At 34.8% G+C, this 22,771-nt stretch overlaps 3 protein-coding genes, 1 long non-coding RNA gene and 1 other non-coding gene across 6 annotated transcripts; 4 read left to right on the top strand and 1 right to left on the bottom strand.

Annotated features, from left to right (window-relative positions):
- The first annotated feature begins 292 nt into the window (after positions 1 to 292).
- On the top strand, positions 293 to 2,903 carry LOC109173793 (protein CHUP1, chloroplastic). The gene is made up of 5 exons (XM_019323097.1): positions 293 to 995; positions 1,689 to 2,005; positions 2,093 to 2,204; positions 2,305 to 2,436; positions 2,576 to 2,903. The coding sequence occupies exons 1-5, from the start codon at positions 408 to 410 to the stop codon at positions 2,654 to 2,656; spliced, it is 1,230 nt and encodes a 409-aa protein (XP_019178642.1). The 5' UTR covers positions 293 to 407; the 3' UTR covers positions 2,657 to 2,903.
- A 778-nt stretch (positions 2,904 to 3,681) lies between these two features.
- On the bottom strand, positions 3,682 to 4,217 carry LOC109173794. The gene is made up of 2 exons (XR_002052963.1): positions 4,038 to 4,217; positions 3,682 to 3,937 (listed from the first exon to the last, which is right to left on the bottom strand). It is a non-coding gene; the product is annotated as an uncharacterized LOC109173794 (long non-coding RNA).
- Positions 4,218 to 7,899: 3,682 nt separating this feature from the next.
- LOC109173792 (6-phosphofructo-2-kinase/fructose-2,6-bisphosphatase) lies at positions 7,900 to 16,678 on the top strand. Of its 2 annotated transcripts, none has more exons than XM_019323096.1 (23): positions 7,900 to 8,318; positions 8,413 to 8,476; positions 9,098 to 9,393; positions 9,488 to 9,706; positions 10,029 to 10,238; positions 10,326 to 10,421; positions 10,632 to 10,730; positions 10,834 to 10,863; positions 11,601 to 11,654; positions 11,833 to 11,886; positions 11,968 to 12,045; positions 12,734 to 12,825; positions 12,956 to 13,013; positions 13,112 to 13,186; positions 13,764 to 13,811; positions 14,246 to 14,343; positions 14,929 to 15,004; positions 15,437 to 15,499; positions 15,574 to 15,665; positions 15,873 to 15,941; positions 16,031 to 16,094; positions 16,203 to 16,268; positions 16,467 to 16,678. In XM_019323096.1, the coding sequence occupies exons 1-23, from the start codon at positions 8,130 to 8,132 to the stop codon at positions 16,539 to 16,541; spliced, it is 2,265 nt and encodes a 754-aa protein (XP_019178641.1). In that variant the 5' UTR covers positions 7,900 to 8,129; the 3' UTR covers positions 16,542 to 16,678. The 2 variants fall into 2 exon arrangements, with proteins under 2 accessions (XP_019178641.1, XP_019178640.1); XM_019323095.1 differs by having other exon boundaries at positions 9,476 to 9,706.
- Positions 16,679 to 18,570: 1,892 nt separating this feature from the next.
- LOC109173522 (RING-H2 finger protein ATL63-like) lies at positions 18,571 to 19,354 on the top strand. The gene has a single exon (XM_019322762.1). It carries the CDS (start codon positions 18,599 to 18,601, stop codon positions 19,352 to 19,354), a length of 756 nt encoding a protein of 251 aa, XP_019178307.1. The 5' UTR covers positions 18,571 to 18,598.
- Positions 19,355 to 20,795: 1,441 nt separating this feature from the next.
- On the top strand, positions 20,796 to 20,868 carry TRNAE-CUC. The gene has a single exon. It is a non-coding gene; the product is annotated as a tRNA-Glu (tRNA).
- Positions 20,869 to 22,771: the final 1,903 nt, after the last annotated feature.

The following is a 22,771-nucleotide window of genomic DNA, read 5'->3' as shown; positions in this document are numbered from 1 at the left end:
AAATGACTAGTGGTTTATGATCCAAGTAAAAGAAGTACGTATATATAGTTCTCCCGGACAATGTTTCAAGATTGAAATTCATGAATAAAATATTTAACGATAGCAAAACGCGTTCTAAATGAGATATGATCATATTTTAACTACGGTATAAAAATTAGTCAGAATCTAACGTGGTTGTGGTATACTAAGGGTCATGGAACAAAAGATTTTAACTACAAAATTAGTCATAGTCTAATTAACATGATTACCGGATACTAAAGGTGATGGAACAAAAGAAATGACACCTAACATGACTAACTAAGCTAAGCATATATTTCTTATCTGAGCTGCATATATAAACTATGGAAACTTAAGTGAAAGGAAGAGAGTACTTATCTCTCAAGCTTTCAGTTGCCGCCGGAGAGAGGATGCTGGTCGGAGAAGATGAATCGTCGTCGAGGATCAGCCTTCTCAAGAGAGAGTTTGAAGCTTCATTGGCGAGGGTGAACTTTCTGGAGAAAGAAAATCAGGAGCTGAGACAAGAAATAGTTCGGTTGAGAGCACAGGTTAATAATGCATTCAAATCGCATGACCTCGAGCGGAAATCCATGTTGTGGAAGAAGGTGCAGAGTTCGCCGGAGAGCAAGATCGCCGACAAATCACAGGTGCAGAAACCATCTTTTCCGGCGGAGACCACAGAAGCAGTAGAACCGGCAAACAAGAAGGAAATGGTGACAAAACCAGCTTATTATTATCAATTCCCACAGAAACCTGTTTGTAAGTTGCCCTCTCTGCCGGCAGGTCCGGCACCGCCGCCCCCGCCGCCACCTCCGCCGTCAAAGACGGGCGGATCGAAAGCCCTGCGCCGTGTACCCGCGGTAATGGAGCTCTACCGATCACTTGTCAAGAGGGATGCACAGAAAGAAAGGAGGACTAATGCCATAGCATCCATGGCGGCTCTAAATCCTAAGAACATGATTGGAGAGATCGAGAACCGCTCCACTCATCTTCTTGCTGTAAGTTTGTTCACAACAACACTATCCTTCAATTTGATATCGAACATAACCCAGCAATCTTACCATCTTACTATTAGTTTAGCCTTCAATTTGGGTTACGAAGAAAAGCCTAGGTGTGCATTGAGTAAACTCCTTGACTTTGTGATACTAACTGACACAACAAGGTAAACTAACCTAGGTTTGAAGGCTAAAAAGGCCGCTCAAACATAGCCGTGCAGTCCTACTGTCCGTTTAGCCTTGAAGATCAGGATCAAATTGTCTATTTGAAGGGCATGGATATAACCGTTACTATAAGGATGACAATTTGTCCCGTCCTCGAGGGGATCCCCGACGGGAACGGAGATTGAGAAAATTTTATGTAATTTCCCGTGGGGAGGGGTATCCCCGTCCCCGAAAAATTAGGGGTATCCCCGTCCCCGAAAAATTATTATAATTAAAAATAAATAAACAAATATATATATATATATATATATATATATATATATATATATATAATTGACGGGGATGGGTTTCCCCGTTCCCGCCAAATTCTCCGCGAGGATGTGAACTATTTTCAATTCCCCGACGGGGATGGAGACGGGGTCGGGGTTTCAGGGACGGGGAGTATACTCTCCGCTCCCGCTCCGCCCCATTGCCATCCCCAGTTTAGATTCGAGGATTGGGCTCATGCTCTGTCTTCTCCTTTGAATGCAGGTAAAATCAGATGTGGAGACACATGGGGAAGCCATAGAAGCCTTACTGAGGGAAATAGAATCTGCAGCATTTACAGAGATTTCTGAAGTCGAAACCTTTGTGAAATGGTTGGATGGAGAACTATCCTGCTTGGTGGATGAGAGGGCTGTGCTGAAACATTTTCCTCAGTGGCCAGAAAGAAAAGCAGACGCATTAAGGGAAGCCGCTTGCAGCTACCGGGAGTTGAAGAATCTCGAGTCTGAGGTTTTATCATTCAAGGATAAACCTAAACAGATGCTGTCACAGTCCCTGAGAAAAATCCAGGCATTACAAGACAGGCAAGTATGTGTGGAAACTACAAAGTAGTTGAATTTACATTCGGTTTCTTGGTAGAAATCTGTAAGGTTTCGGGTGGATCTGTGCAGATTGGAAAGAAGTGTTGGTAATATTGAGAGAGTTAGAGATGGCGCAAGCAAGCGATACAGGGAGCTTCATATTCCCTGGGCTTGGATGCTCGACACTGGAGTTGTTGGTCAGGTAAGATGCATGATTTCAAAAAGTCCACGTTGCCAATCAATATAGTGTCAACCAATACTTTAGAATTTTTTGATCTAACACAAATAAATATCGTTCGTAGTTGAAATTAAGTTCGTTGGAATTAGCAAAGCAGTACATGGGAAGGGTAGCCATGGAGTTGGAATGCCATGAACTGCCTCAAAAACAAGACCTCATTCTTCAAGGAGTAAGGTTTGCTCATAGAGTTCATCAGGTACATTATACATTCATATACCAGCAGTCTCCCAACCTAATTAACTATCAATTCAAATTCGGGTATCACTCAAACTGACACCCACCCCTACTCCTACCTATCTCTATGGCAAACAAATAACTTCACAAACTGAATCCAGTTTGCAGGGGGATTTGATGCAGAAACTGTGAAAGCATTCGAAGGGATAAAACTAATCAGCACAACTATTGAAAGCCAATAGCTATTCATTGGAGGATTCTACAAGGATATTAGGTTGTAAGATGTCAAAATGCAGATATTGCTGCCAGAAACGCCATTTAGACAGCAGACCATTTGGAAATATGTTGTGTACCTAGTAATCAGTCCATGTAGCTATTTTCACATGGCCAGATTGTTTCTCATCAACAAGCTCTAACATGTAATTCCCAGATAATGCAGGACATACTTACAATGAAAGTGAATTAGAGACAAAATATCATTTCTCATTATTTCATTAACTAGATATCTAAACACATTCATTTGCATTCAATATTACACATGTAAATTGTAACAAAACTATGTGTCTGCAAGTGTAAAAACAAGTATCTCTGGGGCAACCCTAACCAAATTGATCAAATAAATTAGTTTGGTAACCTTGGTCAACGACTCAACCCCAATTAGATTGATAACCTCAGTTATGAGCAACCTGGTTCTAAAGATCACAAGACTGATCTTCAAATAATGGCCATAGGCTTTCCTTGGCTACAGACTCGCCCATAAATCAAAGTATGTTCTTATTCACAGGGTTAATTTCAATTTTGGCATCTAATAATCATTTACTAACTGGAGAAAGAAAAACAAAAATTTGCAGTTTTCAACTTCGATATCTAATAAGCAATCATTTGCTAACTGGAGAAAGAAAAACAAAAAATTGCAGTTCTCAACTTTGAAATCTAATAAGCAATCATTTGCTAACTGGATAAAAGAAAACAAAAATGCAGTTTAAAAAAAAATTGAAAACAGAAGGATGAACAAAAAAATCTGGAAAATGAAGTAGATGCAGCATATCATCACATAAACATCTCAAAAATAATATGAACTGCTCTCAACACAAATCATTGTATCCTCAAATCCATGGCAAAACAGATAAACAGCATCAATACTGATTTTAACTCTTATCGGTGTGCTCAGAAACAACCTCAAGAACAATCACATCCACATCAAAACATAAAATTTAAAAGAAGCAATTAGGATTATGATTTGGAGTTAATTGAGAACTATGAAGAGTAGAAGAACATGAGCATTTAGACTATAAAATTATAAAATCCATATCAAAATATCGATGAATCCAAGATGCAGAAATTCATTAAAATACATTACGATAATAATGTTACTGAGTCATTCCAGACAGTAATCCTAAAACAGCAGTAATCAATTAAAGTAAGAGAAACGATTGCGAGAGATGAGAATCTGCAATCTACTTGGATCTCTGCCTCATCTTTCGGCGCTTCCTCTTCAACCTCCTCATACGCTTCTTCTTCCACTGCAATTTCCGGAATAAATAATATATGAAAATCCAGAAAATTCATGGCCGAGTAATTGATGATATATGGAAAAGATGAGGAATGAAATGGCTGATATACCTTAGCTCTCATTTTGAACCGAGAGTCTCGGGAATTCCTTGACTACTTTCGACCAAATCTCTGATAGCCTCCGACGACGAAGAAAAGCGACAATCGAGAAACAGAGAGGAATGATGGAGGGACAGGGTTTATAAAGGAAAACCCTAGTATGCGGTGTATGTAACGGGTTGGTTTTGCTGGGGAATGTTTGGATTGGGCCTATGTGGCCTTTGTATTGGGCTTTAAGCCATTTTCGTCATTCTCGGCAAATTATATCGTGCACCCGCACACAATGGCCAAAACCACGTTGTTTTCTGTTTCTATCGTTAACTTCTAAAAATAAAATAAAATTTCTCTGTTTTGAATGTACAGAATTGTATAATAAAATAAACATAAATTCTTAATATAATACACATAATCTAACATAATACTTAATACACATGAACTCTTAATATAATACACATAAACTCTTAATAGTATACACATCAACACAAGTATTTAAAAAAATAAAAAATTGTAATGAAATTGGGCGGACGGTGTCCGTCAAGTCAACTCCCCACACAACTTATAAAAATAACGTCGTTGTGAGATAGAACGAACTATGCATTGTGCGTCCTTGTGCACGATATAACGATTGGTGATTCTCCTCTTCTTTTTTTGGAAGCATCGTCATTCTCAGGTTAAAAGATAATAATTGAAAAATGTCCTTTTTTGTAACTAGGCTATGAAAAAAGTGATGAAAATAATCATTTTTTCTTCTACTAAATAATAAGAGTAGAGTTCCACTATAATTAATACATTAATACTACATGAACTCCTTGTTTTTACTCCATTTTTATTTTTTGATGTAACAAAATATGATAAGTTATTTTCATTTTGTGTCCTAAAAAAATATCAATATCAAAATTTAAAGAGATGAAGTAGAAATCTTAACTATAATAAAGCTATATGGTTTGTGAAGTAATTAATGTTACAATTATTATTTTGGTGAGTAATTATTGTTATAATTATTGTCTCTATCCTTATTAATATAAAATAGCCACAACATCCTTTACTATATTAAAAAAAAAAAAAAAAAAAAAAAAAAAAAAAAAAAAAGCACAAAATTTGAAAAATAAAATAGCTATTTTTTTTCTCGCCCATAACAAAGGATTACATTTATTGAATTAATGGAGTTATTAAATGTTATGATATTATGATTAAAGATTCTGATTCCCGATTAATAGAAAATATGAAACGATGCAATATTAATTAAATCTCTGGCTTTACAATGAACGTCTATTTGATATGCTTTTGTTATTTATGATGTTTCTTGGGATTACAATATTAATTAAATTTTCGATGAAAGCCTATTTGATATCTGAAACAGTGCAATTAATCCAAGCCTCTACATATAATTTTTCTCCCTCTCAAATGCTTCAAAGAAATGGCAAAAGCGAGAAGGGATGAAGAAAGCAAATGCTGCGGGCCGTGGGTCAATTATTGGACTTCAGAATTAAAAAAAAAAATCATTTGAGCCATAAATAAAAATTTAAATATATATAAATGTATATATCGTATGGGTCTTTAATGTTTTTCTGGATTTCTAAACTTAGGACTTTTAAAAGAAAAAAAATACATTTGAATTATCTCCCCAAAAAGTGGTCTTGGGCTTATAGAATGACATTTGGGTTTATGGAATTACATGTGCATGCATAAAGAATATATTATATAATCATATAAAAAAATGTGTTCAATTAGAGTTTAAATTTACTCATACAAAATTTGAAATTTGTTTTCTAAATGTAATTATCTTAGTTATTATTCGTATTGTGAAAATTATAATATAGATGAAATACAATTAAGAATAAATCAATGTAATTATGTAAATTCTCTCTATTTTATTTGAATATGTACATAATTAGAAAATAATACAAAATTTTAATTTTAATTTTAATTGTAATTTTGTATTCTATAAAAATAATAAATACTTTGACCAATGGAAGCTCAAAAATATTATTATATTAAACAATTTAAAATATTTTTATTTTTTTATTTATATTTATAATAACATAATTTTTCCCCGTGCATCGCGCGGGTGAATTACTAGTTTAGAGTAAAAGTAGTATTAACTATTTTTCATAAGAATCTATAAGTGGATGAGTAGGTTAAACAAAAAAGTGGATAAGTATTTTATGTCATAGAGATGTACACTGCATAGTTAATACACAATTTAGTTATCGACTATAATTGTTTTTTCTTGATTTAGTCTTTAATAGTTTTATGTGCTTAACTAGGTCATCGACTTCGATAGTTTTACCCAATTCAGTCATCGACTGTTAGAATCAATGATTAAATTGAAAAAATTACTATAGTCGATGACTAAATTGGGTAAAATAACTATAGTCGAGGACTAAATTAAGTATTAGTAAACGTGAAATTATCAAGGTATCTTAACATATGATTCAATTGAACAAAATCATCAAACTTGATGACCAAATTAAACACAACAAGTCATTTAGGACTAAATTAAAAAAATAAAATAAAATTGTAATTTTGGTCCCACGAGTATTGTGGCACTAACGATTTGATTCACAACTTTCAAAATTTACATAATTGGTCCACGAGTATCAATTTTTTAGCACAAATGGTCCTTCTTGTGAAAACTCCATTAATTTTTCCCCGAAAATTTTATTTTATGTTTATAGCAGGGGTATAATGGTATTCTCTTTTCATCAATTTTTAGTTGTTTGACTTTTAGTCCCACGAGTATTGTGGCACTAACAATATTATCCACAACTTTCAAAACTTGCACACTTGATCCATGAATATCAATTCATTAGTACAAATAGTCCTTTGCGATGAAATCTCTATCAATTTTTCACTGAAAAGTTATCTTTCGTTTATAGCAGGGCTATAGTGATCTTTTAATTTTCATCAATTGTTTCACTAGAATAACCAATTATGTGATGTACATATCATTCGGTAGTATTGTCTTATTGAGACAAGACCGAGTTGACATATAGCTCACGGGTTAGTGAACTCCAGCGTTCATTTCATGTGGTCCATGAGGCCACATAGAAAAGGCTCAGCTTCATGCTGGTGAGCTTACCAAAATGGTGCAATGTTGTCCGCAAGAGGAGGTGCTAGCCCACCTTTCCGTGGCATGTATCGTGAATCATTGCGGGTGGAATTCATCCATGGAAACGCTCACCATCGGAACCTCGGCCATCACCTTCTCGCAATGGGGTGATCAAGTCACCAACGCAAAGTACATGGTGAATGTTTTCCAAACTGGAATAAGACTATGCCGATGTGATGCCGAATACAGGATAATCCCGAGAAAAGATATAGAGAACTGCTTTCGGATATGATAGAGAAAACGTGGTGGTAAAAAGAAAAGAAAATACCATTTTACCCCTGTTATAAAGGGATAATAATTTTTCGATGAAAAATTGATGGGGATTTCATCGGAATGACCATTTGCATTAAGAAATTGATATTCATGGATCAATTATGCAAGTTTTGAAAGTTGTGAATCAACATTGTTAGTGTCGCAATACTCATTGGACCAAAAGTGTAAAACTAAAAATTGACGAAAATGAAAAGACCATTATACCCCTGCTATAAACGGAAAGTATTTTTTTGGGTAAAAAATTGACGAAGATTTAATTAAAATGACCATTTACATTAAGAAATTGATACTAGTGAGCCAATTATACAAAATTTGAAAGTTGTAAATCAAAATTATCAGTGCCACAATACTCATAGATCAAAAGTACAAAAAACTATATAAAAAAAAAAAATAACTATACTCGAAAATTAAATTGGATATTAACTCTTTGTCATTTTCTATACTAGAGGCCCAGCCAAAGCTGTTCTACAATGTGTGGACTGGGCGCCGCGCGTGCCGCCTGGCGCCTGGCGGCCTGGGCCCCGCGCCCAAACGGCCACGTGGGACCCGACACTGACGCAGAGAGAAATCGTTAATACTTTCTCCTCCAACTCTCCTCCGCTCTTATCAACCCGCAAAATCTCCGTCTCTCCTTACCTATCCACAACTCCTCCACTTCCACCATTTCCATGGTACTACAGCGCTACAGATTAATCTTCAGACACTGAGACTTCATACAAATGGGGTCTGGTTCATCCAAGAATCCCGACAGCTTCTCCCATGGCAGCGAGGAGCGTGAAGACCAAGGCGGCGGCCAGCTCTACGTCTCTCTTAAAATGGAGAATTTCAACCTCAAGCTCAAAGCTGAGCTCATCCCCCACGTCTTCGGCTCCGTCCCTCTCGTCGGCTCCTGGGACTCCTCCAAAGCCGTAATCTACTAATCTCTCTCTCTATCTCTCAATTCCATTTCTGTACTACAACTCATTGGTTTGATTTTCGTTTATCTGTAATGGAAATTAACAGCTTCCGATGGAGCGCGAATCGACCTCCATGTGGGAATTGAGCTTCGTTGTCCCGCCCAATCACGGTTTGTCTGCTAAGCTCCGATATCAATAAACCTTAGTTATCCTAATTCGTCGTATTTGTGAAGTAACCTGCATTTATGTACTTTATATTTTGTGGCAAATTTTACTGTGGACTATGCTCTATGTAGCAGCATGAAGTATGTATCATTCTAATTACACTTCAGTTTCATTTTACAATATTGCTATGTTTTTTAGTTTCATATAGCAATACTAAAGTTTCATATAGCAATACTAAAGTATAATTTTAATTCTACTATAGTTTCATTGGATAATATATATTATTGCTTGAGCTATATTTTTTTGTTTCATTTTCCACACTAGTTTAATTATAGTAATGTTGAAGTATTATTTGAATTGCACTTCAGGTCATTTGACAATATATGTTATTGTATGGTTCTGGATTTTAGTTTTATTTTTCACACACACTAGTTTCATTATAGCAATACTAAAGTATGATTTTAATTATACTATAGTTTCATTTGAGAATAATGTGTTTTGTTTTTTAGTTTCATTTTCCACATACACTAGTTTCATTATTGTAACACTAAAGTATCATTTTAATTCTACTACAGTTTCATTCGACGATCATGGTCCACTGTATAACAACTGATATTTTGTTATAGAGACACTGGATTTTAAGTTCCTGTTGAAGCCGAAGAATAACAATGGGCCGTGTTTAGTGGAGGAAGGTGCGAACCGAGTGTTAACAGGGGGTACATTGCAAGGGGATGGCCGGTCGGCATTGTTTAAGTTGAATGAAGAAGAGGTTATTGAATACAAAGTTTACATTAAGGCTGATAGGGTCTCACCATTTGATCTTGCGGCCAGTTGGAGAGCTTTTCAGGAGAATCGCAAGCCTTCCACTGTTAGAGGGATACCAGATGTTAGTATCAATTCTAGTACGGAGCTTGGGAATGAGGTAGGTTTTAGTCTATACATTATTGAGTACTTTCTGTTCTTTAGTGAAGAAAAAACGGATTGGTGAACTAGCACTGTTCAAGTCATGTTTGCAGAGTGGATCTTCAGCAACTCTAGAACTTGACCTCGAGCATTATGTTGTTCCAGCTCCGGCAACATCTGCAAACTCTGCCCTTGTTTATGCTGCAAACCTGACAGAGACTCCCAGGTCATTGAAAGGTACTGGAGTATTTTCTCGCACTGATGGTGCTAACAGTGGTTTGCATTCATACAAAGATGGTCGTGTTTCAAATGATCGGCCTGCAACAATAAAGGTTATTCCACTGTTTTTGTTCTCACATTAAAGAAACAGGAAATGGAGAGCTGCACTTCAATGAGACTAGGCATTTTGGTTAATGCTCCTAGATTTACAAGTTAGCATAGTTGAGAATTACATGCATTTTATCTACAACTGTTCCATTGGTTTTTTCTTACTAATTAGGGGAGAGGCAGAAACTGTAGTTTACCATCCTTCATCTTGTCTCTCATTTTGTATATTTTTGCAGCATTTTCCTTTAAATACTTCAATAAACTAGGATCCAGATGATATCCTCCTTTAGTTAGCATCTTAATTCTGCTATGGTGACATTTATTTAGGAGATGGAAGTGATTGTCCCAGATCCAACTAAAGCTGCGTCATGTTATGGCACGACCGAGCCAAAATCTGTGGGAACACTTGTTTCTTTGCAAAAGCAAGATAGTCACAGAGGTCTCTTTGTGGATAGGGGTGTGGGGTCGCCCAGACTAGTTAAATCACCTAGTACAACCACACTCACTCTTGACCTCAAGCTTGATTCAGAAACCAAGGTTTGTACAAGTCCAATCAGTATACTTGGCTGAAGGCTGAATATTTCCTTTGCTACATCTGATCTATCATCCACTGTTAATTCTTAGAATCCAATGCCAGCTGCTGCAGGAGCTGTTGCAGCTGCAGCAGTAGCTGATCAGATGCTTGGGCCTAAGGAGGACAGACATCTAGCAATAGTCCTGGTATTTTACTTATGAAAATGATCAAAACATCTATGTTGTTGAGATTTTTAATTGGTATATTAGATCTTTGATTATTTGAAAATTGAACATTGCCATGGTCCATGGAGTCTCAGCTGTCAATCAAACACATATAAATTGGTTTTCATTGGTTGATAGTGTAATTTTCAGAAAATGCATGCAGAATAATCTTACAGGTTGCTTGCTCTGCAGGTTGGTTTGCCAGCTCGAGGCAAAACTTTTACTGCAGCTAAACTTACTAGATATCTTCGTTGGTTAGGGCATGACACCAAGCACTTCAATGTTGGGAAGGTATTTGATGTCTTTAGAATTTATTTCATTTATGTATTTTCCAACATCCTTGTGCACTTTTGAGAACAGGGAAATTTGTTAACTCATTTTCTTTGTTTAACAGTACCGTCGTCTCAAACATGGAACCAATCAGGTATTTTTGTTTTACTGCTAAGCATTTTGATTCCAAAGGTATTCATTATGGATGACATCCTAAAGCATGTTACCATACATTAGTGGCAGTTTTTTGGTTAGCTTCTGTACATTTCCTGCAGTTTCATGACAAATTGGCATATTATCTGCTAGCTGAAGCCGATCTTATTTCTTCATGACAATTTGACATAGTCTCTGCCAGCGGAAGCTGAACTTTATTCCTTCTGAAATGTCATTTTTGATAGCTTAATTACACAATATTACATACTATTAGCATACAGTCTTAAGTCTTAACACTATTTGCATGCAAATGTAATTTTCCTTGTTATGAACCTTGTATATGAATCTTGATCCACATCTACTAAACAAACAAGTAATTAAATAATTGTCTCATATAAGTTTATGTTATAGCTTAGATGGTCAACTTGGTTGTGATTTTGATAAATAACTTTAATTTCTTTGATTATTATTTATTAAATATTAATCATTACTTGTCTAGATTTGAGACTTTTGTTGAATATGCTATAGAATTCAGCTCTGAAATGGGGTTTGAATGTTAAATTGTTATTGAGTATTGCAGTTATGGTTGTCTACTTCTATATTTACTTAAAAAATCATTATATTGTAGTCAGATCAGTTTTCCTTAACCTTCCAACCAATTGAAAACTTAAGCTCAAATGGAATTGACAGAGATTTCAGGGATGTTATGTTACTTTCTCATACAATTTTTTGATGCAGTCTGCTGATTTCTTCAGAGGTGATAATCCTGAAGGCTTGGAGGCACGAAATGAGGTAAATATTTACAAATAAGTATTCTGTTTATGGTATGCTCAACCTGCTTGATCATTGTTTACAGCTTGTCGATAGAGCATCACCTAATGGTTCCTTAGTTTGGATTTCATTTTTTTTAAAAAATATATATTTCTTTTCAAATTTTATGCTATATTGGCTTTTCCCTTTGCACTACTAGGTAGCAGCCCTTGCAATGGAAGATATGATAGCTTGGATGCAAGAGGGTGGCCAGGTAAGTTCTCTATTTTCATTAAATATCTCTTCTCTTTTGAGGCTTTAATAAATGAATAATAATGACCCTACTTGACTGCAGGTGGGGATATTCGATGCAACAAACAGTACAAGGAACAGAAGGAATATGCTTATGAAAATGGCCGAAGGAAAGTGCAAGGTACCCCTTGAAATTTTCATTTGCAAATCATCCCCACTAGTAATTCAAATCATCCTAGATTCCAATGTGTGGTTTGTTCTGTCATCAGTACCTTTCTTTTAGGTTCCTACTGGGTTGGTGACTCTGCAGTCCTCTTAACTAAGTCTTACTATCTGAGATCTTTCTATTCCCTACTTTGAGTATGAAGTTGCACATTACTTTGCATCTGAGAGTATAAGCTAGCATGGAGATCTATCAAGTCTCTCCAAGGCAGCATATTCTATTTTTGCACGTCATCTGTCACTGGTCCTTTGGGCATGTTTGAACTTGCTGGGTGTAGCCAACAAGAACCATCCTTAGTTTTAGGGTTGGTTTAGTAACCGGAGACATTTTTCTGAAAAAAATGAAAGACTCGAAGAATAACATCAATGCTCTAATGTCCTGGTTGACATCACCATGGGGCATATTTCCTTTTCTGTACCTAAATTGATGTTGTATTCTTTTTTTAGGAGGTTAACAGCTGTACTATGGATTAGAAGCAGTTCATAACATAGTTCACTGGGATCAACTAGTTAGATTTTATGCTTTTGGGGTCATTAGATTTAATTAATTGGAAATTACTTATTCAGAAAAGACTGAATTTCCAATAAGCAATGAGGAACATATCTTATATTTTAATTTTACGACTTTTGTTTTGTTTCTATTACAGATTATTTTCCTGGAAACCCTCTGCAATGATCGAAAAATAATTGAAAGAAATATACGCCTCAAAGTTCAACAAAGCCCGGACTATGCTGAGGAGTATGTTACTGCATCTAGTTTTTGTTTGTTATATATTCTTTTTAAAAATAATTTTAGGGACTTGGTTGACAGTAAAGTTTTTTAGTAATTACTTATCAAAGGCATACTGTTTCAATGTATTGATATGCAGGACAGATTTTGAAGCTGGATATAGAGACTTCAAAAGTCGACTAGATAACTATGAGAAAGTAATTTTCTTTAACATCTTTGTGGCTACTTATTTTGTTAAATACATTCAAATGAATGTTAGGTACCACCACTCAGGATAACTTTTCATTTATTTAAGGTGTATGAGCCAGTAGAGGAAGGATCTTATATAAAAATGATTGACATGGTCAGTGGCAACGGTGGGCAAATACAAGTAAGTGACCTCACTTCTGTGGGTATGTTTCCAATTCACGTTTGGTTATATTTTCTTGTAATTCCTACAGATAATGCAGTATATTTAACTTACATTTAATTTATGTTGTGTGTGTGTGTGTGTGTTTTTTTTTTTTTAAAAATATTTTTTAAAACTTTGGATACCTTCTAAAGAGGCAAGATGCCAATGCTATGTGATAAGAATTAGGTGGAAATAATACCAAAGTTATCTAATATTTGGCAAGCCATTTTGTACTTGTTTTACTGTGTAATAATAAGGGATTTTTCATGAAGAATTGCTGATATAGGAAAAGGATATAGCAATATTTAAATTTTATGCTAGGGTATGAATTCAAGAAACATTTTGTTCAATGCAATGGGGTGTGTTTATACTGACCATTTCTTGAAATTTATTGCCCATTTGCCAATGTTTGTTTTTAGAATTCAACATCTTATCTAATATGGAGTATCAGATAAAATCAGTTTTGGCTCTTTTCAGTGGTTGAAAACTGATGTCCTTACCAGTCACTGGAAATCTTAATGCAGACGTTTAGTAACATATTTTATCTCATGGGCAGGTCAACAATATCAGTGGCTATCTTCCAGGGCGAATTGTGTTCTTCTTGGTATGCTATACATTTCATCAATTTCTGAAAACATTTCTTTTAGGTGGCATGTAATAGTTCTTTGTGTTTATCCTATGCCCATATTTTTTGTAACGAATGCCATTAAGATTGAATACTTCTAATAAATTAGTAAGGAACCAAAGTAGAGATGCAGCTTTCTAGACTCACTTTGATATCAAGGCAATTCTTTTCCCAGCAGTTGCTATGTGGGATATTCTGATTTCTTATTACCCATAACTTTCACAAGTTCACTATTTTCATTTATCACTGTTTTGTTGAAATGGCAATTACTTTTAAAACAGTACTAATGTTTCAGTTGGAGTAGTTTACTTTGAAGGATTTGTGACTGAATGGCTCTGGACATTTTCACTGCACTCAAAGCTTAAGTTTAACTACCTATTAGAAAAGGTTTAATATTAACTGCTACATTGTAGGTAAATACACATCTGACACCCCGTCCAATATTGCTAACGAGGCATGGAGAGAGCCTTGACAATGTGAGAGGAAGAATTGGGGGTGACACTGTTATAAGGTACTTCATTTCACTTTTGGAAATCATATTCCTTTGCATCCAATTTTTTTCCAATCTTTTGACCGGCAGTTTAAGTTAAGGTCATCAGTTGCATTTACACCACTACTTTTGCTAAATGTTCCAAATAAACTTACTTTTAATTACATAATATTTTTGACAATTATGCTCTTTAGAATTTAAAATGCCCAATCTCTATTGGACATTCCAAAAAAGAAAAGCAGGGACAACAAAAGGAGACAAAGTGCTATTTTTGCTACCATTCATAATTTCACAAATAATGTTTCTGAAATATACATTTTTTTTCTTTTTGGATTTCAGTACTTCGTGTGTTGATCTGAAACATTATGTTTATGAACTCCCCAAACCCACTTTTTCCTGAAGGAAAACTTTACCTTCAGGAGACTGTTGTACTGCCATATGCTGTATGTGATTCTTTTACTTAATATGCAGCATCCCTTAAGTGTAGATTCAACTTTTGACCTTTTGTATAATAAAAAGTGTAACTGAGTGTTCGATGCACCTCCTTTATTAACAGATTTGTTGTTAAGCATTGACATTTATTGTCCAATCCTTTTCTTCTAACAGTGAGACTGGGAAGCTTTACTCAAAGAAACTTGCTAATTTTGTTGAAAAGCGACTTAAAAATGAGAGGGCTGCATCGGTAAGTTATATTAGTTTTCTATAAAATTGGATTGTATGTTTCTTCATTTGCATTTTCTCCACGAGAACTTTTATGTAATCTTCTAATGATTAGCTTGATAGATACAGTAAACTTCCTTAGAATATATGGTTCTAGAGTGTGTATTTTACAAAAATGATTATCATTTCACTACCTCACTATAGACTGTCTACACTTTGACACTGATTGGGAGTTGAGGATCAAGATTGACTGATGTATATTGACTCAGATGTTTTATCTGCTTATTTAAACTGTCAAGTTGAATTATTAATGCATTATTTTACATAACCTATTGGAATCCTTCAGTTATTATTTAGCTCTAGTACTGCATAAAATTGCTAGAAAGAATTCTATGTTATGTTAAGTAATTCTAATTGAACTAAATAGATTGAACCTTTGCTTTCTGTGGCACAGATATGGACCAGCACATTGCAGAGAACAATATTAACAGCAAGCCCAATTGTTGGATTCCCCAAGGTTGGCCTGTCTAAGAAAATTCATTTTCTGAATAGGGGTTTTGAATTTCTATCACTTCAAATCTTTTCTTGCAGATACAATGGCGTGCCCTTGATGAAATAAATGCTGGTGTATGTGATGGAATGACATATGAAGAAATAAAGAAGAATATGCCTGAAGAATATGAGTATGTTGTAACTGTTTATTAGATCTATTTTATCAATTGTCAGTTGAATATGAGTATGTTGAAGAAATAAAGAAGAATATGCCTGAAGAATATGAATATGAGTATGTTGTAACTGTTTATTAGATCTATTTATGTTGTAACCTCAGTTGTCATGAGTTGTTTCAGTAATAATATTATCAATTATGATTTTTATTATTAAAACTTCAGATCACGCAAAAAGGACAAACTGAGGTACCGATATCCTCGAGGAGAATCTTATCTGGATGTTATCCAAAGGTTTGCTGTCAATAGTCTCCAAAATCTTGTGAATATATTTCCCTAAAAGAAACTCTTGCTTAATGTGAAGTCTATTGGCTGTGTTGCAGGTTAGAGCCAGTGATTATTGAGCTTGAACGACAACGAGCACCCGTTGTTGTGATATCTCACCAGGTAAACAGTACAATACTCTAATCAATACTGTTTACCCTCCCTCCCACATCTTTGGATCTTATACTTGAAAGACTAACCTCCCTTTTTCCCCCCAAATTTCCTTCATAGGCGGTATTGAGAGCTTTATATGCTTATTTTGCTGATAGGCCACTAAAAGAAATTCCACACATAGAGGTAATTCATCAATCATGTCGAACTTCCAATCTAAAGAATTATATTCCTTTCAGTTCAGAAGTAATGTTACACTTTTATTAGATTTAGAGTTGTAGTGATTCTTGGGCTGATAATATAATTGCGGTGATGCCCTGGAAACATGGAACTGTTTCTGAGATGCGGGTTATGAATAAATTTAGCTGCAATTTGAAACTGCAGATGCCCCTTCACACAATAATAGAGATACAAATGGGAGTGACTGGCGTCCAAGAGAAAAGATACAAACTAATGTGATTAATCCATTGGAAGGAGACTTACTTTTCCAATATTCTGCAGCAACCCTTCATTCTTCCCTTCCATTTTCGTTTTCAATTTGTCAAGTGTAACATAAATTCCATACATATAATGAATTGAACATTTTTACTCTGCAATTGCGGTCGTGTTTGTTTGATGCTTTCATAGAGAATTGAAATGCCAGTTTATGATTGAAAGCTAAGGATAGGTCCTAACAATCAAAGTTTTTAGGAGTGTAAAGTTAAGCGTATCATTTAGAGCATAGGACTCCAGTAGAACACCCTCTTATTCTTCGAGGGCATATCCAGCTTCTCTTTCTTTCTTAGTGACTTTATTTTTTGTTTCAAATGTTTTTTTTTTTTAAATAAATATAGTTAATACCATCTGGGGTAATGTAGTGATTTTGCTATGTTTAGTCTTAAATTTTTAAATTGATCATCTTTGGTCCTTTCACTTTTAAATTGTTACCATATGTGGTCTAAATTAACCATCCATGGTCCTTTAATAATCAAATTTTATCCAGCTATGATCCTTCTAGAAGGATCACGATTGGTTAAATTTTGAAAATTAAAGGATCATGGATGGTTAACTTGGATTACGGATGTCAACAATTTGAAAGTCCAAAGAACAGAGGTGTTTAATTTGAAAATTTAGAACTAAATGTGACAAAATTATTATAAGACATCTGCATTAACTCTAAAAGAATATGTATAAAACATAATTTATTACAGGCTAGGGTGAAATGAATTATTGGGTCATCCCAGTAGTTTGGTATACGAATGAAACAGCGTTTTTGTAGTGTTATTATTAGTTCACATGCATGTAGGGTGGGGTCACGAATGGCTGCCGTCGCCTTCACGAGACCTTTAATTCAGCACCTCCCTCGATTTCCTCTGTTGTCTTCTCCTGCTCCAAACTCTAACGCTCCTCCGTATACCCTGGGATTCGTCCCCCTTACCTGTCAACACACTGACAAAACTACTCTTTACTTAAATTTCATACGGACTTATAATAATATAATAATATACTCTATTGTACCTTTGCGCTCTCCTTGACTCCTTGTATCTATCACCAACCATGTTTGCTCAATCTTTAAAAATAATAATATTGATTCATATCTACCCTCTTTTAAGAAAAATTATATTAATTAATTGAATTTGGTTCACGATATTGATTACAAAAATATGAGTAAGACAACTTCTACAACATATGCAACTAATAGCTTAATTGTTAAAACTTAAAAGTGTGTAGATTGAAGCACACTACTCAATTCCTATGCGAAAATGTTTACATAAACTCTATTCTTATATAGTAGCAGATTATTACATTGTAGTATCTGTTTGTATCTGTCTTTCTCAATATAATGAAGCACAAAGAGTCATTCTCAATATAATGAAGCACAAAGAGTCAACAACGCCTTCTATTCTTATATAGTAGCAGATTATTATTGTTCAAACATACTTTCTCAATCTAATGAAACACAAAAAGTCAACAACGCCTTGACTGAGGCTTGATTTCATGACCTCTCATACAGGAGAGGCCACTACATGTCATCTGAGCACAAGGTGCTTGACCATATGTATTATTACTTCGTATGTTATCATTTATAGTTGATTTTCCCCGACCATTTCCATTGTGAATGCATTAGAGTTAATGCTATATGGGTTATTCAAATATAGTGATTTTGACATGTTTACTTCTAAATGTTTAAAATGATCACCTATCGAACTTTCAAATTGTTACAATTCGTGGCTCAAGTTAACCAGTTTTAAAAGGACCACAGATCATGATTAACTTGGACCAGGGATGGTAACAATTTGAAAATTAAAAAGACCAGTGAATTTGAAAGTTTGGAACTAAAGGTTGCAAAACCAGTAGAAGGACCCGTGGTATTAACTCGAATGCATTATTATAATACATTCCAAGAAGCTCCACTTCCATTGTTTGTCAATTGTCACTACCCTTTTGTTCACTACTACACTCCCATCCAAACAATATTTCATTACTTAGAGCTACCTACTTTTTAGTTTTTATATATAGTACGTACTATATGTACGATGCCTACACTGCATACTCCTCCCCTACCGCCGATCACCGTCGTATCTTCTTCCAGAGAAGATTCCGACGACCCAGTGAAGGGTATGATCCACAGTATGCTATCGTACGACGGGAACGTCATGCTCGCGGCCGCCGTCATATCATTACTCCTTGTAATCCTCTTCGTCTTGCTCCTTCACCTCTACGCCAAATGGTTCCTCACTCAAGCGCGTCACCCGAGCGGCAGCTCCGTCGCGGTGCCTCAAGTTTGGGGCGCCGCCGGCGGGTTTAGTCCTCACTTTCACGCGTTCCGGGTCGAGGTTGAGCGCGCGTTTCGGAATTCTCCGGCGAAGAAACACAAAGGGCTCGCGCAGTCGGTGATTTCTTCGATTCCGGTATTTGCGTACAAGGGAATGGGGAAAGAAGATGGGAATGGATTTGAGTGTAGTATTTGTTTGAGTGGATTTGAAGATGGAGAAATGGGGAGGAAGTTGCCTAAATGTCGCCATGCATTTCATGCAGAGTGTATCGACATGTGGCTGTATTCTCAGTCCTCCTGCCCGATCTGCCGAGCTCCGGTGACGCCGCCTGAAATTACTTATACCAGTTCGCCGCCGGGAGACGATCGGAACAGCGATGGATGGAGGCATACGCCGTTGCAGATCATGGTTGAGGTTCCAAATGAAGAGAATACTGTAAATGACGACAGAAACGAGAGGTTTTCGGGAAGTAGAAGACCGTCTTTTTCCTCCGGCGCCGGAGCCGGGGATCTATAAGAAAGAAAGGAAATTCGTTTTTTCTTAATTTCTCAAAAAATTGGTTGTCCGGCCTAGACGGGTTAAAAAATAAATTTAGTTGTCAAATCATATAATATTATGTTAGGAGTGTTTTGATTTTGGGGGTGGGGGGGGGGGGGGTCGGTTTGGAGTCCGAGTAAGGATAAGCACTGAGCACAGGTCTAGCCTTGTGATTCATGTTCAGTTGAGTTACCATGATTTACATCCTCCAAATGCTCTGTCGGGTCGGGGTGTGGGGGCCTTAGGGTTGGAGTTCAGCCTTTTTAGAAGAAATTAAATATTATTAAAAATGCTAATGATAATTGTGAATATTTGAATAGTTTTGAGTGGTAAAAAATCACTGAATTTTCAGCTATGTTGGTTAGTAATGGATTTGAAACAAAGGTTTGTAGATTTTGTGTTAGAAGATGATGATGATGATAATGATGAATTGAATATCAATATAATATTGGAGAGAATGCACAAGACTTGTACGTAGAGATCCGAGGTGGGTGGGAAATAAAAGAATGGTAAGTATAGTACTTGGTAATAAGATAATATATGTTACTTCCTACTATTTATCATTTTCATTCATATTATACATCTTAACCAAATGTCAAGGTTGGATCATAATTTTGAGTATAGAATAGTCCTATATCTCTAGGCCTGCTATCTCACCTAATAAAAATGTCTACAATTCAAACAATGAGAATAATTATTATGTTCACCCAAAAAAAATCTTCATTCATATTATACATATATAATATAATTTATTTAGACTAAAAATTATGATAAAAACACAATGATATTTTGTAATTAATTAATACCAAATTTAGCCAACGCATATAATTTTTTTATTAAAAAATTTAGTCCTAAATGTTTTTATGTGTTTAATTGGGTAATGAATTTTGATAATTTTACCTAATTAAATCTTCTGTTAAGATAGTTTGGTAATATGATTAATTTTTTCTCTATTAATACATAATTTAGTTCTCAACTATAGTAGTTTTACTCAATTTAATTTTCAACTATAGTGATTTTTTTTTCGATCTAGTCATTGATTCCAATAGCCAATGACTCAATTAAATAAAATCATCGAAGTTCAAGACTTAATTAAGCATAAAAAGTCGTTTATGAATAATAATAAAAAAAAATATAGTCGATGACTAGATTAGGTATTAAGCCTTTTTGTAATTAAGACGATGCTTTTGGAAATGTTTGATAGTGTATCCATAGATAACTAAAATATAAAAATGAACTATAATTTTATGTGATGCAATATCAATTGTTTTCAAATACACTGTTGTAATTATAAAATGTGATCATGTTTTTTTAATTTTTCTTAATTTTTAACATTTTATCATTTTAGATTAATAGATGTAATAAGTCAAAATATTCTCATTTTGGTACTAATAGTTATTTGAACTATGATTATTAGTAATCCGTTGTAGTCTAGTTGGTTAGGATATTCGGCTCTCACCCGAAAGACCCGGGTTCGATTCCCGGCAACGGAATTTTTTTTTGTCCATTCCTGTTTTCTATTTCCTTGAATTGATTATGGGAAGTTTTACTTGGTAATGGGCCTTGGGCTCAAATCCATAAATATTTAGGTCACATTCACGAGTGGGCTTTTTGATTGGACCTATAGTCACAGGCCGGTTCATTAAATAGAAAATTTTATCGGTCAAGTAACAAAAATTTATTTAAATTTAAAAAGGTAAACAATTTTTCTTTTTTAAATTAATAATTTCATTTTCTGGACCATACGATGTTTCCCACCGACACGCATCGGACGAATTACGTACCATCCAACCTAATGGGTTTAATCATGCTCCCTATCTGCTGCATTTTCCAAATTATAAAAAAAGAGAGTTAATTATTGTAAATATAATTTTTTTTTTTAATGGTCATTATCCTATTTTCTAGGATCAAGTAGGGTATTTTGTTTTATCCATGTTGTATCTGCATTCTTAGGATGATCTAATGAGAATGGTGTTCTGGTGTTCTAGAGATCAACTTGTTCCTTTTCTCCCTCTTTCTCTCTGTATTATTATAGCGTACGATTATACTAAATTCACATGAGGATACATACTTTTCACAACACATTATTAGCACGACGCTCTACATTATTCTTGATGGCAGAGATTCCATATGTTTGCTTTGTTGCACTATGCGAGAAAAAACTTTAAAGAGCCTATTAGTTGGTCATTATGTTTCCATAGCGAAGACGAAAACGATGAAGGATGCTACTCAGGCTTCTCGCTCACCTTCCTGCACTTGTGTTCACTATTGTAACTGGATGATCGAATTCGAAGATAGTGAATTTTCTCTTTGAAGTGAAAGGAGTAGAGTGGAGTAGAAAGGCTACACAACATCCGAACCCCTCTCTCTCTTTATTTTATTTGCAGCTCATTTATATTTGCATACTTGATATTTGCTAACTCAGTTACTATTCATCTATCTCTCTAAGTTTACTTGTCTGGGTTTTTAATTTGTTATCTCCCATGTCTGCATGCAAGTGAAATTCATCACACATCACATTTGAGCTATTTCTAGCATATCTAATGTGTTGCATGTGCTAAACACTTCACTACCACTTCATATTCGAGCATAACACTTTACATACATTTAATCCGCTGTGCATTTCAAGTTTAATTTATTCACTTGCAATTATTTTGGTTAAAGTATTATTAATTTTAATTTGCTAAGAAAATTTCACACCCAATCGACACCAACACAAGTTACTTCCTACTATTTATCATCTTCATTCATATCATACATCTTAACCAAATGTCAAAGTTCAATCATTGGCTTTGGGTATAGAACAACCTTAAATCTTCTGTCCCACTTAATAGAGGTGCTTACAATTCAACGGGGGTATTATTCATTGTATTCGACAGTGAAAACTCTGGATATACTAAAAAAAAAAAAAAACAATTCATTCATATTTTACATATATAATTTAATTAAACAAAAAATTACGGAAAAACACAATGTTATTTTGTAATTAATTAATACTAAATTTAGCCAACGTATATAATGATTTTTTTCGATTTAGTCCTAAACGTGTTTATTATTATTGTTTTTTTTTGTTTAATTGGATAATGGACTTTATATGACTAATTTTTCCTCTATTAATACATAATTTAGTTCTCGACTATAGTAGTTTTATCTAATTTAGTTCTAAACTATAGTGATTTTATTTATTTATTTATTTATTATTATTATTTGGATCTAGTCATTGATTCTAATAGTCAATGGCTCAATTAAATAAAATCATTGAAGTCCAAGACCTAATTAAGCATAAAAAGACTAGGGGTGGGCGTTTCGAGTTTCGGTTCGATTTTTTTCGGTTTCGGTTTTTCGGTTTTGAAAAAGTTAAACCATTCGGTTTAACCTTAAGGTTCGGTTCGGTTT

Source organism: Ipomoea nil, unplaced genomic scaffold (genome assembly GCF_001879475.1).
Source record: "Ipomoea nil cultivar Tokyo-kokei standard unplaced genomic scaffold, Asagao_1.1 scaffold0482, whole genome shotgun sequence".
NCBI lineage: Eukaryota > Viridiplantae > Streptophyta > Magnoliopsida > Solanales > Convolvulaceae > Ipomoea > Ipomoea nil.
Note: the sequence above shows the minus strand (reverse complement) of the source record. Positions and strands in the feature narration are given on the sequence as shown.